At 44.6% G+C, this 15,735-nt stretch overlaps 1 protein-coding gene across 1 annotated transcript in view; it reads left to right on the top strand.

Annotated features, from left to right (window-relative positions):
- Nucleotides 1-15,735, top strand: part of LOC139540947 (neurocan core protein-like) — a 207,004-nt gene that overhangs the window by 69,071 nt on the left and 122,198 nt on the right. The window contains exons 3-8 of the mRNA XM_071345030.1: nt 4,545-4,768; nt 5,104-5,272; nt 10,249-10,423; nt 12,772-12,899; nt 13,508-13,801; nt 14,463-15,335. Of these exons, the coding sequence (XP_071201131.1) occupies nt 4,545-4,768; nt 5,104-5,272; nt 10,249-10,423; nt 12,772-12,899; nt 13,508-13,801; nt 14,463-15,335 (1,863 nt within the window). The remainder of the gene's footprint in view (nt 1-4,544; nt 4,769-5,103; nt 5,273-10,248; nt 10,424-12,771; nt 12,900-13,507; nt 13,802-14,462; nt 15,336-15,735) is intronic.

Raw genomic sequence — 15,735 nt, 5'->3', positions numbered from 1 at the left:
GTTAGTTTTTATTCCAGACCCTAAAAATTGTCTTCCCGGGTCATTTAAGCATTGACATGGACTCAGAACATAAATATTCATTGTTTCTCTGTGAATAATTGTAATATCGAGAGAAAAAAACTGAATTCAGGAAAATACTAAATCTGATTTTATGGGCATCCCCTTAGAGTTCTTTATGAACCATTATTTTACCACTTATATTGACAGAAAACACATCTCTTGTACACAAAGGACCAGGGGAAGAGTTGCAGGGTAAAGGAGAAGAGAAGAATGTGCTTATTTGAAAAAAATGTATAATAGTATATCGCAACATATTTCATTTTCTAAAAGTAGCTCTCATGCTAGAAAAGGTTGGAGACCCCTGCTGGGACCAATAATCAAGGACCAATAGTCAATCAAATAGGATAGAGATCATCCTCTTGTGCTTTACTTTACTTTTCTTTTCTTTTTTTTTACCTTTATTTAACCAGGAAGGGCTCATTGAGATTTAAAATCTATTTTTCAAGAGCGTCCTGGCCAAGATAGGCAGCACCAAGTCATTACAAAAATTACAGTTTAAAATGATTTTGTAAGGTGTTCCAAGACGATGGCGCAGAGTACATAAAAGACCTTTTACCAAATTCAGCTTGGACATTTGGAACAGTTAGCAGGATAAAGTCTAGCGAACGAAGAGAGTACCCACCACATTTCTGAACAATAAAAATGCCCAAATAAAAAGGTAGTAAACCCAAAATGGCTTTGTAAATAAAAGTATACCAGTGACTGAGCCTACGAGTGACTAGAGAAGGCCAGCCAACCCTGGTATACAAAGTGCAGTGGTGCGTAAGGGTTTTGCAGTTTAAAATAAATCTCAAAGTGCCATGGTAAAGAGTGTCAATTGATCTCAAACACTGAGCGGAAGCATTCATATATAAAATATCCCCATAGTCTAGTAAAGGCATAAATGTAGCTGATACTAGCCTCCTTCTGGCTTCAAAAGAAAAACAGGCCTTATTCCTAAAATAAAATCCCAATTTCAGCTTCAATTTTTTTGTAAGTTGTTGAATATGCAATTTAAAAGAGAGGCCGTCATCAATTAGAATTCCAAGATATTTATATGAGGTTACAACCTCAATCTCCTTGCCCTGACAGGTAGTAATAGGTGAAAGGTTCAGAGGTCTATTTCTTGCATTAGAAAACACCATTAGTTTAGTTTTGTCAGTATTGAGGATAAGCTTCAATTGACACAAGGTATGTTGAACAGTATAAAAAGCAGTTTGCAAGTTCTGGGAAGCTTTTGTAAGAGATGAGGCACAACAGTAAATAACAGTATCATCAGCATAAAAATGAAGTTGTGCATTTTGGACATTTTTGTCTAAATCATTTATATAAATAGTGAATAAGAGAGGACCAAGTACAGAGCCTTGGGGCACACCATTCAGGACAGACAATTTAACAGACATAAGCCCATCAAATTGAGTGCACTGAGTTCTATCAGACAGATAGTTAGCAAACCATGCAACTGCATGCTCCGAAAGACCTACACTCAACAATCTCTGCCTTAGTATAGCATGATCAACTGTATCAAAAGCCTTAGAGAGATCAATAAAACGTGAGACACAGTGCTGTTTTTTGTCAAGGGCTTCAGTGATATCATTTAAAACCTTCATGGCTGCTGTAATTGTGCTATGCTTCTTCCTGAAGCCCGATTGGTACATTGATAAAATAGAGTTAGTAAATAAAAACTCTTTTAGCTGTTCACTTACAAGGGGTTCAAGTATTTTCACCAGGGGTGACAGCTTTGAGATTGGCCTATAATTATTTAAAAGAGTTGGATCTCCCCCTTTTAAAAGTGGTAGGACAAATGCTGATTTCCAGATCTTTGGAATTTCATTACATTCCAGGGTTAGATTGAACAGATATGTAAGTGGTTCAGCTATGAAATCAGCTGCCAGATTTAAAAAGCAGGGATCCAAAAGATCAGGACGTGCAGGCTTTCTTTGATCTAAGGATTTCAGGGCTTTATGTACCACCTGCACTGAGAATGGCATAAAGCTAAAAGTTTGACCAGCTCTCACTGGTTCATCCACACAGGGTTGTACAGAGACAGAGGACACTGGTTCATCCACACAGGGTTGTACAGAGACAGAGGACACTGAATCAAACAGCCTACCAGATGATACAAAGTGCTCATTGAAACAATTCAGCATTTCAGTTTTGTCATATATAGCAACAGAGTCCTTCAAAACACATGACGGTAATTCATTAACATTACTGTTACCAGACGTAGACTTAATAGCATTCCAAAACTTTCTAGGGTCATTCAGGTTATCAGTGGTAACAGACATAAAATATTCAGACTTGGCCTTCCTGAGAAGAAAAGAACACTTGTTTCTTAACTGCCTAAAAATAAGCCAATCAGCATCAGAACAATATTTCCTTGCTTTAGCCCAGGCTAGATTACGGTTGTGAATAATACAAGACAGCTCAGAAGAAAACCATGGATTATCCCGCCCTTTTACCCTGAACCTGCGGAATGGTGCATGTTTGTTTACTATTTGGAAAAAACCATCATGAAAGAATATCCAGGCAGTTTCCACATCAGGGATAAGCTCCATCTTGCTCCAGTCAAAATAAAACAAATCATGAAAGAAAGTCTGCTCATTAAAACACTTCAAATTTCTCTTACTAATAAAACGTGGATTTGTCTTTGGAACCTTAGTATTTCTAACAGCAACAACAGCACAATGGTCACTTAAATCATTACAAAAAACACCAACCGCAGAATATTTATGTGGAACATTTGTCAATATCAAATCAATCAGGGTAGATTTATCTGGGCATTTAAGATTTGGGCGAGTGGGTGAATTAATCAACTGGGTAAGATTCATAGAATTACAAAACATTTTTAAATCAGACACCGGCTTTAACCAACACCAGTTGAGATCACCAATCAAGATCATTTCACTGTAAAGAAGTTTAGATATAAGGTGCGTCAAAGAAGAAAATGCATCACCGAGAGCAGAGGGGGGTCTATAACAGCCAATCACAGTTATAGAGAGGCCCTTTGAAACCTCAATATTCAAAGCAAGAAATTCCAACTGTTTACAAATAGTTTCAGACTTTGCCACACTTACAGGGAATTTAGATTTTACATACATAGCCACACCCCCACCTTTCTTAACCCGATCAGTGCGATAAACATTGTAACCACTTATACAAATATCCTTATCAAAAATAGACTTGCTGAGCCAGGTTTCAGAAAACACAATTACATCAGCATCAGTTGATTTAGCCCAAATCCTAACCCCATCAATGTTTGACAACAGGCTGCGTATATTTAAATGAAAAATACCAAAACCAGATCTTGATTTAAAATCAGAGGGGGTTTGGAGCCATTGCATATCAGGGCCAGGGTTAGGTTGCACGTTACCTGATATCAACAACAGAAGAATAACTAGGCACCTCTGTTTAATAACCTTGCTCGGCTTCTCTTTTTTAAGAGACCTACTGCAAGCGAATTCTACAAGTGAGTTCCAGACAATACAAAACAGTCATTTAAAACCATTAGACTTTGGTAGTGACACAAATTCGTACTGTTCACATCATGCCACAAATGCATCAGCACTTGGACGAGTGGACCGAGTGAAAAAGAGCGAGTTCCATTAGACAAAATGTCTAATGGACGGGAGAGCACATTGTCAGATGTACTCACCCAGCGACAATGTTCGTTCTCTCCAGAGTTCAGTAAAGTCAGTGCACAAAGTAATACCACGTAAATTGTCATTTTCTCTGACAAAAAAATAAGAGGCCAACGAAGGTAAGTGGAGAGAGGGACAGCGTGTATGTGAGTCAATGTGAGTGTTTGCGCGTGTGAGTAGATTGGGTGTTGAGGGCGATAGAGAGAACGGGTTGAGCTGCCACTGACAGCCAGGCGAAGAGCAAAAAGGAGCAGCTTGGACAAGACACTCCGCGGACGAAGGAGGAACTCAGGCCAGCCAGAGATAGGGTTACTTTGGTAAACTTCAAGTAATGAAGTGCCGAGTTGAGGAGGACCCGTGATCTTTACACCAGCAAAAATAAAATAGTTTGCACTACACAACAACGAAGTTACGCAACCATAAATAAATAGATTATTAGTAGGTTAAAATGTACTAGTCACAAACAAACGACTTGACATGCTGTCATCTTGGATTTTGGACTCTATATACAGTTGAAAAGTGTCCCAATTGCAGGACTGATTGAACAAGAGCAACAGATATCGATCCCAACCAATAGCTACACAGGAATCGATCCCCACCTTTCTCCATGCCAAAGAAAATATAATGTGATAGTATTGTATATCAGTGATCCCCTTCCAGCCCAGTACCAACACACCTGACCCAGCTGATCCAGGTCTTGATAACACGTGGATAAAAAAGCAGCTGTATTATGCCGTAGTAGACCTAGTATCCATTTCCAGTGTTTCATATTCGCGGTTCAGAAACATTTGTCTGACACTGTAGACCTGACTGTGTATCTCTCCTCTTCTCCTCCTCCTCTTCCTCGTCCTCTCCCCTCCCCAGGCCTGGTGTGGTCAGACCCGGTGGTGAACATGAGGAAGGTGACCCACCAGAGGGTGAGGGAGCAGCTGGCCAACACCGTCCTGCTGCCCTGTGTCTTCACCCTGCGCCCCACCCCTACCCACGAGCCCCCCCGCATCAAGTGGACCAAGGTGTGGGGCCAGAGGGGCGACGACGGTCGGCAGAGGGAACAGTCCATCCTGGTCGCCAAGTACAACGTGGTCAAGGTAAAGATTGACTGAGTGGGAAAAATACAAAATATCGGTTTTATGTACATGGAGAGTGTGTTGGCCGCCTATCCAGTACTTAGCGGCAACTTATTTTAAGCAGAATCTGTAACTATACAGTATGTACTGCACAATCCTTTCTTCTTTCTATGAAAATAAGATTAAATACATTTCCTCTCACTGTTTTTCTGCTGCCAACTATAATAATTGGACCAGCAAACATTTAGTGGAATGTCCTTTTTCTTTCTCATTACCATCTTTGTTGTGTTTCATACTGTATGTTTAATTTTGATTTAACTGTGTGTTCATAACTGTAATGTCTTTTCGTGATTTAGGTTAAGAAGGCATTCCAGGGGCGTGTCACCCTGCCCGGTTACCAGGACAACCGTTACAACGCCAGCCTGGCGCTCAGTGGTCTGCGCTCCAGTGACTCGGGCATGTACCGCTGTGAGGTGGTGGTAGGCATCAACGACGAACAGGACACCGTGCCCCTGGAGGTTACAGGTAATACTGACCCCTGCTATACTCATTACACCTGAGTTGTGTTCAATAGGCTCCAAACAGGAAGTAAACGTAACAAAACAGGGAGGGACAACCTGGACTCGTCCAATAAGAAATGCCCATTTTCATTGTCCATTGCAAAAGGCTTTAAAGTGTTTTGTCCCTAATGAGCACGACCCTGACTGTAGCTCTAACTGGCATTGCTAATGGAATTATTATATAATTATATAATGTTTAATGTGTGGGAGTGTCTGGTCTGGGGAACGTGACAACCTCTGCCAACTGGACCGAGTAATAGATCGTTGACCCCGTCGCTTAAGTCCGTTTCATGCCATGAAAGCAAATAGACCTAATGAGAAAATAAAGTGTGTTGTTATCTGATGTTACGTTGAGGTCTCTGGGCTGTAGTTTATGTTGAACCCACCCACTTCTTCACTGTGAGGTCCTGGGGATATTATCTGCCATATCAGCTAATAGTATCATAGTAATTACCAAATGAACATTTCTCAGATTTGTCCAGGTCACTTGCTGTTTTTAATAAATGCCTATTAAAGTAATAACTTAAGGGAAGTGGCACTCTGCTCTCTGCATTGGCTTTACAGTGCTGCTCTGTATTCACCTAGATCTCCACAATGCTCCCAGCAGTCAGCTGATCTTCAGCTCCACATTACGCCCAGTAGCCTCATTCACTCACCCACATACTGTACACTAGCTCCATGGGCTCCCAGTGCGAATAGCACAGATATAGCGCTACGCTATTATTACACGATATAACCACTGTGTGTGTCTCTGTGTGTGTGTGTGTGTGTGTGTGTGTGTGTGTGTGTGTGTGTGTGTGTGTGTGTGTGTGTGTGTGACAGTGGCTCTCTCTCTCTCAATGATTATGACATCAAGCAGTGTGTTTTTTCTCCATCGACTGCTCCTCTCTCTCTCTATTCTCTTCATGAGAGCACTTCATTGCTCCTGTAGAGACCCCTGGCTCAGTGCTCAGGAAACCCTGTCCCCACTCCCAGCCAATCGATTAGCACGCCATTAAACCCCCTTCCTCCTTCAGAAAGAGAAACCCATTACCGGTTGGTCCGTCTAAGGGCCCACCAAACAATCTCCCGGGCTTAGCGTTAATTACAAGTCACGCTACATTGCAGAGCCCCCAATACTAACTCCTGCAAGTGTTTAATATACACAGAGTATACAAAACATTAAGGACACCTCTTTCCATGACATAGACTGACCAGGTGAATCCAGGTGAAAGCTGTGATCCCTTATTGATGACACTTGTTAAATCCACTTCAATCACTGTAGATGAAGGGGAGGAGACAGGTTAAAGAAGGATTTTTAAACCTTGAAGCAACTGAGCCGTGTGTATCTGTGCCATACAGAAGGTGAATGGACAAGACAAAATATTTAAGTGAACGGGGTATGGTAGTAGGTGCCAGGCACACCGGTTTGTGTCAAGAACTGCCATGCTGCTGGATTTTTCACGCTCAACAGTTTCCCGTGTGTATCAAGAATGGGCCATCGCCAAAAGGACATCAAGCCAACTTGACACCACTGTGGGAAGCGTTGGAGTCAACATCCCTGTGGAACGCTTTCGACACATTGTAGAGTCCATGCCGACGAATTGAGGCTGTTCTGAGGGCAAAGGGGGGGAGGGGGGAAAGGGTGCAAGTCAATGTTAGTGTCACGCTGGTATAAAGGATTTTTGAGACAGGCGCAGGAATACACAATAGTGTTTTTAAATAAAAACACATATACACAAACACTGGGCTGTACCCAAACAAAAGAGCCCGGGTAAACCTTGTTGAACGCCACGGGACGATACCCGTAATACACAATGTATATAGCACGCAGCGTAACAGCTGCACCAATGCATAGATACTCACACCAACGGACATGGGAACAATAATCGACAGGACAATGGTGAACAAAGTGCACACGTATACAATTACTAATCAATGGGAATAGGGGCCAGGTGTGCGTAATGAAAGTTCCGGAGGGATCCGTGACAATGTTTTGTACACTCAGTCTATTAATTAGCACGGTATTGATACTGCCCGGCCATATCAATATCATATTAATTCTGGACAGCCGGGATTGGCTTGTTTGTGTGTGTTCTAAGCCCTGGTTAGGTTCTCTCTCTGTCCATTCGGCCCATATTGCATGGTCAATTGTCTGTCTCTCCAATTAGAGCCCAGACATCGATCCTCGCTGTCAGCCACAGTCATGAGATACAGTATGTCAGGTCGGTTTAAGTGGTGATCCACAAATAGACATATCTACACACAGGTGATAATCTCTGCATTGTAGGTCTATTAGCCTGGTGGGTAGGAGCGTTGGGCCAGTAACTGAAAGGTTGCTGGATTGAATCCCCGAGCTGACAAGGTAAAAATCTGTCATTCTGCCCCTGAGCAAGGCAGTTAACCCACTGTTCCCTGGGCGCTGATGACGTAGATGTCGATTAAGACAGCTCCCCGCACCTCTATGATTCAGAGGGGTTGAGTTAAATGCAGAAAACACATTTCAGTTGAATGCATTCAGTTGTACAACTGACTAGGTATCCCCCTTTTAGATTTTCTGCACAGGCAGGACTGTATTAGTGTTGTATACTGTGTTGCAACAAGGGCATCACTCAATTATCTACAGCTTTCTCAGTATCTCTCCTGTTCTCTCCAGAGACTGGAGCAGAGTGGTGTGCTCAGAGCATGTGCAAACCAGCTGGCTGGAGTGTTTACGGACTTATTCAATCTCTTCCTATCCCAGTCTATTGTCCCCACTTGCTTTAAGATGTCCACAATTGTTCCTGTACCCAAGAAAGTACAGGGAGGAGGTGAGAGCCCTAGTGGCGTGGTGCCAGGAAAATAACCTCTTACCCAATGTCAACAAAATGGATGGAGCTGATGGTGGACTTCAGGAAACAGCAGAGAGAGCACGCCCCATCCACATCGACAGGGCCACAGTGGAGGGGGGGGAAAGCTTCAAGTTCCTCGGCGTGCACATCACTGACAACCTGAAATGGTCCATCCACAGAGACAGGGTGGTGAAGAAAGCACAACGCCTCTTCAACCTCAGGAGGATAAAAAATGTTGGCTTGGCCCCTAAGAACCTCGCAAACTTCTACAGACGCACCATTGAGAGCATCCTGTCGGGCTGTATCAACGCCTGGTAGGGCAATTGCCCCGTCCGCAACCGCAGGGCTCTCCAGAGGGTGGCGCGGTCAGCCCAACGCATCACCGGGGGCACATTGCCTGCCCTCCAGGCCAAGAAGATCATCAAGGACCTCAGCGACCCGAGCCACGGCCTGTTCACCCAGCTACCATCTGGAAGGAGAAGACAGTACAGGTGCATCAAAGATGGAAAACAGCTTCTATCTCCAGGCCATCAGACTGTTAAATAGTCACCCTCTGAATGGCACACATACACAATCCATGTCTCAATTGTCTCGTCTTAAAAATCCTTCTTTAACCTGTCTCCTCCCCTTCATCTACACTGATTGAAGTGACATCAATAAGGGATCATATCTTTCACCTGGATTCACCTTGTCAGTCTATGTTCTCAATGTTTTGTATACTCCGTGTACAGTATATACAGTTGAAGTCAGAAGGTTACATACACTTAGGTTGGAGTCATTAAAACTTGTTTTTCAACCACTCCACAAATTTATTGTTAACAAACTATGGTTTTGGCAAGTCGGTTAGGACATCTACTTTGTGCATGACACAAGTAATTTTGCCAATAATTGTTTACAGACAGATTATTTAATTTATAATTCACTGTATCACAATTACAGTGGGTCAGAAAATGACATACACTAAGTTGACTGTGCCTTTAAACAGCTTGGAAAATTCTAGACAATTATGTCATGGCTTTAGAAGCTTCTGATAGGCACCACTGGTACGTGACCAACAACATTTGATTTGATTTGCATGTCTTATGGCTTGGTGGAAATAGAGAGTGTGTGGTAGTTGTGGGAAATGTGACCCTTCTGTTAAATGGGACGGGGTCCCCCCCCATGGTGCTCATCAGAAACCTATTTGTCTCCTAAACGCCAGAACGGAAGCAGCTAGCATCTCTGTGTTTGGCCTGACTCCTAGCCTCGGAGGGAAGGAGCCCTAAACAGAGACCCTGGGAGAAGAGAAATGAAAAGCCAGGGAGTGTACAGTACAGCATTATATGGAAACAGGATGGAGGGCTGTAGCTGGGTGGGTGTGTGTGTGTGTGAGTGTGTGCTTTAACGCGTATAAGTGTGGGTGTGTCTGTCATACCACAGGGATCCCGGCTCATTTCTGAGGCTAGCCTGCAGCATGATTGCTCAAATTGGCCCCGCGCCCCGAGGAGTTTCTGTCATTATGCTACACAAAGCATCAGAAGATAAAGGAACCCATGTTTGGAGCTGTATCCCAGCCTCCCTGTCCATATGCTTTCATGTTGTGGGCTCCGCTGGGGTTTGATGTGTGAATTTCAGGCCGAGGTGGCCCCACATGCGGGGGAGGTTAGTGATGCTAGCTTGGTGGGGAAATATAAGATGGACACTTCAAAAGCAATTCCCTTCCCATTTCTGGGCACAGTGGAGAGGAATCCTGGCCATTCACAGGTCAGGGAATGAGCGCATGGGACTCATCTCTCATTCCTTTGTCTCCTCTTTCTCGCTTCTCATTCTCTATCTATCTCTCTTTTACTATCTCTCTCAAATCACTGTTTCTTTTTTGGATATGAGAACAAGATATGGCGTTGCTGTGGACTGTAAGCTAAAGCAGTAAAGCAAACATGGTTGCTGTTTGTCATCCACTGTATCTAAGGACAAGATCTCTCCCCTAAAGATAAGCCAGTCTGATGCAAATGAACTTTGAGCCGTTTTTCAACTTCCTGTGCAGATACAGATATTTTGAAGTACATGGTAATGTAGAGTTTGAGCCGTGTGTCTGTGCACGTACAAGCGTGCGTCCATGTCTCCATATTACCCTGGTGTTGCCTCTCCTCAGGTGTGTTGTTCCACTACCGTGCCCCCCACGACCGCTACGCCCTGTCCTTCCCCGACGCCCAGCGGGTGTGTCTGGAGAACTCGGCTGTCATCGCCACGCCTGCTCAGCTCCAGGCCACCTTTGCCGACGGGTATGACAACTGTGATGCCGGCTGGCTCTCTGACCAGAGCGTGAGGTAAGGGCAAAACGACCGGGCATGAAGCTTGACACAGCAAAACACACCACAGCATGGCCACTATGGTTAAAGGCAGGCATGTGCGCAGATAGGGCTCTACCTATGCAGAGCACATGCCCTTTTTGTCCTTACAGTCTCCAAAGTGCTCTTTTGGGTGGTGGTATAATTTCCCGCCCCAAAAATTATATAAATGGTTTGTCATAGTTCGGAACAGAGATTGTGTGCGCCCCGTATCCAAACATGGATTGAGAGATGCGGTCACTGGTCGAGTGTGTGTAGCTAGCTACCTAGTGTAATGAAACAGACAGGGAGCAGGTCTCGAACCATCAACCTTCTAGCCCGAAGTCCAGCGCACTATCAACCGTGCCCCAAAAGCATGCTCAAGCGGCAGAGTCGATATCCGCGCTTATAAACCCAGGGTCGTTATATTAGTTTAAACATCAAAAGAAATGCCACAACAGCATTTAGCGTAGCACCACGTATTATTGGCACATTCAACAGCTTTTAAGAAATATATTACTTTCAACCGTGTTATCTTGTGATCAAGCCATCAATGTTTTGTGATTATTGGTGTCTTAAAAATATTAGCTGGAAATATTACTACTATCAGGGGTTTAGCAAAAAAATATGTCACGTATTATCGGCATACGGTTCCCATTTATTGGCCACCTTACTATTTTGTTCAATTACAAGATATATCCGTATAATTTTTTGCAAAAAAAGAGACCCCCAACCTCGTATCCGAAGTGCTTACTAGGGGAAAGGGGGATACCTAGTCAGTTGTACAACTGAATACATTCAACTGAAATGTGTCTTCCTCATTTAACCCAACCCCTCTGAATCAGAGAGGTGCAGGGGGCTCCCTTAATCAACATCCACGTCTTTGACACCCGGGGAACAGTGGGTTAACTGCCTTGCTCAGGGGCAGAATGACAGATTTTTACCTTGTCATCTCAGGGATTCAATCCAGCAACCTTTCAGTCACTGGTCCAACACTCTAACCACTAGGCTAGATAGTTGACTAACATTAGTTGGCTAGCCTTCCGGTTAAAAAAATAAATACTTGCCTATATTAGCTATATTTCAGAGGTAAAAAGTTGGATATTAAATTATGTGTGGTCTGTCGCGCAGTCGAATTTAATCGGTGGTCAGCTAGCTACAAGGGTGTCTTTAGTTGCAAAACTTAACGTTATTTTCCAGTCCATTTAAATGTTGAGCTCGAGATGATTTAATCCTTTAACTGCTAGAGAGTGTCCGATGTTGGGAGAAAATCTGCTAGGGTTGTATAAATTGTTTACTTTTGATACTTATCTGCTGCAACAATGTAAAGCAATGTCTCTGATGAATAAGTGTCAGAGGTAATACATCTTTATGAAGAGTGGCAAAGTATATGTTTACTTCAGACTAACGAAAAATTACAAGGCTTTGATAGGCAACTCGCTTTCATAAAATTTCTCTGTGGCCCAAATAAGGAACCAAGGAATGAAATGACTTTCAGAAAGTAAGGTATGCAAAGTTTTTTGACCCCAGTGGTCCCCTCATGAACTTCTGAATCTCTTATATCAAAGGATGTAATTGCTTGTTAACATTTCAGAGGCTAGCTCTGTCATTCCTCATTACGCTCCGCCATTTTAGCCACAACTATCCCTCAACTACCTTTCATGTTGATGTTTGTGTTTCAGCTTGCCGCCTCCCATTATGTCTGTTGATGACGGATAGTCAGTGTGTGTGTGCGTGCGCGCATGCGCGCGTGTGTAGGACAGTTAAGGTCTGTGTGGATATTTTGACACATCTCTATCTCAAACGTCTTCCCAATAATTGCACTGGAGAAGCAGCTTGCATATTTCTCCTCGACAGCTTTCCCTGAGAACTGCATCCTATCCTCTCCTCTCCTCCCCACCTGGGACACATATAATTGCTCCATCTCCAGAGCTACTTGGCTACACATCAATGAGGAGGCAAACGTGCAATTAATAATGTAAAAATAGAGACATCAGCTACCAGGATGGAAGGCTGAGATAGGAGATTTAGCCATAACATTGTCTGACGAAAATGGTTGCAAACCGAGCACATGCATGATTGTAGCTACTGAGTGTGTAATAAGCCTTCCTTCCTTCCTTCCTTCCTTCCTGTTGTCCTCCATAAACCCCTGTATGCCTGTATACATAATCTCTTAATCAGCATTTAGCCTGTACCCTCAATGCTGTTTGAATCAATGTACTTCAGAGTAATTGCACAGTCGGAGCCCGGATATAGATTGCTTTTCGCCCCCCAGCCGAGAGATTTCTGGAGAAATTCCTGATTTTCTTTGGCTCCCCTCCTTCCTCTACCCCTCCCTCTCTCCTCAGGTACCCTATCCAGTCTCCCAGGCCTGGTTGCTATGGCGACATGCAGGACTCACCTGGAGTGCGCAACTACGGCAATCTGGCCCCTGATGAGCTGTTTGATGTCTACTGCTTTTCCAAGCAACTGCAAGGTAGGAGGGAGGCGTCAATTAGATTTTAGTCATGCAAGGCCCTGCAAATCCCCAGACGCCCCCAGGAGCTACGATGCTGGAACCGCCTGACTCATTTTAAGCTGTAGCTGGGTGGTGAGTTATACTTCCGTGGCCAGGATCAGAGGAAACTTCTACAGAAGGATTGAGTCCTATTCACAGCAGGTGCCTTTAAAATAGCACTTGGGAACCTGGGTAATTTGTTACTGTGAAGAGCCAAACCGTTCAGTTAATAGTGATACTGTAGCAGGAAGTAGGTCATTTTCAGAGAGTGTCATTGTTGACACCTTGCATATGACTGGGCTATCTAGCTGGACAGGATGGGTGTCCAGTGGTTCTGAGTATTCTATGGTTCTTACTCTGTGTGAGTCATTGGTTTATTGACCTGTTCAATCTTGTCTATCATCACTTCTCATATTACATTCCACACCACTCTATTCATCTCATAATTTATTGTAATTATATCGCCCCTTCTTCTTCATATGGTACTCCCATCCTCCCCCGTTGCTCCTGTACCTCCCAAACCTCTCTCTTCCCCCTACACTACCTCATTTTACCTCCGTCTCTCCGTCTCCACCCTCCTCTCCCAGGTGAGGTGTTCCACTTGTCTGTACCAGAGAAGCTGAGCCTGGCCACAGCCTCTACCCACTGCCACGCTCTAAGTGCCCAGCTGGCCACGGCAGGGCAGCTCTACCTAGCTTGGCAGGCCGGCCTGGACCAGTGTGACCCAGGCTGGCTGGCTGACGGCAGCGTGCGCTACCCCATAAATCTTCCCCGGCGCAACTGTGGCGGGGATGATCCGGGGGTGCGCACTGTCTACCACAACCCCAACCGCACCGGTTTCCCAGTAACCACCACCCGCTTCGACGCCTACTGCTACCGAGGTAATGGCAGGGTCGCCATCACCATGGCAACCGCCCTGTTTAATTCCCGTTAATTAGTGCGTGTTGTTTGTCTCATGCATGAATTAATACAGAGGGGATTCAGTGACATTTTGGTCCCTTCTGGGATCTGAAATCTTCTACTGTAGCAACCAGCCAGTGTCTGGTATCAGCATCTGCAAGCTTTCAATACAGACTTAGAGACCCAGCAGAGTTCTGTACACTGGCTGTAGCCTCAATGTCCTTGCAGTGTCATTCTAGAGTGTTTATAATGTTACTGGACCACTGGTGATTTGTCTAACTTAGTTTCAAGTTCACTTTGGAACGACTGTACACCCCTGTGTGCTATGTGCTTGGATTTGATTGTGTTTGTGCAGCGTGTGATCAGCATTACCTCCTCGGCGTGTCATGGAGGATGATTGACAGGGACTAAATTGATACAGACATAATGAAGTCTTATCTTAGACTTTGTAACCCAAGGAGAGAGGAAGAACATGTCTACATGTATTATTTATACTTTATTATTGAAAGAAAAACAGAGGTCATCAACATATAAGAATATGGACGATTCACAGCTTATTGCAAAGATTATTATTTAAAGCCCATGCCTTACTGCCAGGAAAGCAAATAAGAATGCTAATATATTATTTTTATATAATTCCAGAACGTGAAGCAGGAGTCCAGGCAGCCCAGCCAGGGTTCCTCCAATACAGAGAGCCAGAGAACAACTCATCAGACACTGAGCCCCAGCGCTCTGACCCCTTCCCCCAACCCTCCACCTGGACTGGCATCGTGGACCTGGACAAGGAGGGAATCAGCTCCATCGCTAGAGGCAACGAGTCCTCTGAGATCTCAGAGGAGCACGTGGTAATCCATCTCCAGCCAGGGGAGGGTACCCAGGAGAACCAGGAGACCCAGGACCGATCCAAGACTGGAGCCCCTCAGGACGCCTCCTCCAGCCCTAAGACCAAGACCAGTACCCTAAGTCTGTCTGCCCTGGAGAGTCTGGAGACCCACGGAGGTTCTGCCCAGGAGGAGGTGGAGGGTGAGGGAGACGAGGAGGGGCGTTTCGGGTCGTCGGACTCCCCTCTTTCCTCCCAGACCTCTCCAACGCTCCAGGCCCAGACTGCCAATAGCGTTCTCCACAGCTTCGTCAACAACCTGATGAAGCCCTTCAAGTATTGGACAGGCTCTGTGGAGACTGACACGGAGGCCCCTCCCCCAGCCACACATGCCTCACTGCCTGAGGGGACATTAACTGTGGCAGACCAGGCACCCCCAGGGTCGGCTAAGGTCAACCCCACCGAAGGGAAGTCCAAGCTTGGCAGCAAAGGAAGCACTGACAACGGCATCATGGAGCATCGGAGCGGAGGCTCCTCGCTCAAGACATCCACCGGTGGGCTCACCAGCTCAGAGGAGGGTCTGACTGAGCAGGAGAAAGAGGTGGTCCCATTTGGCCCTGTGATCCTGTACACCCAGCCAGGGAGGAAGGATTCAAGCACATCCTTAACCAACCCTTCAGCCTCCTCCTCTAATGGTAAGACCCACCTGCAATCCATCCATCAGAGAGGATGTGTGGGTTGTCTGAGTACACCCTGTCTCTTTATAATGTAGTTCATTACATTTTCTCTCTAAAAGTAATTTTCTTTTTTCGTTCCTATTTCCGAGGCATATTGCCCGGCCTCAGTATTTTCTTCCAAATCAATGGCTTGTGTGAAATTGAAAATGCGCTGTTTACGAAGGTAGTACATTGAAAATATGGTTTCTATGGATGCCAGCTATGGTGAGGTTTGTTTCATACTGTTAGACACTGTCTCAGTACAAAATTTACGGGAGAAACATTCAGCTACTCTGTGGAGGACAATGGAAGTAGAATAGGAAAATTATTAATCATTATGAAAAATAAAAAATTACATTCTGCATTTCAGATTGTTGCT

This window comes from Salvelinus alpinus, chromosome 16 (assembly GCF_045679555.1).
Source record: "Salvelinus alpinus chromosome 16, SLU_Salpinus.1, whole genome shotgun sequence".
Taxonomy (NCBI): Eukaryota; Metazoa; Chordata; class Actinopteri; order Salmoniformes; family Salmonidae; genus Salvelinus; species Salvelinus alpinus.
This window is presented reverse-complemented; position numbering and strand designations above follow the sequence as displayed.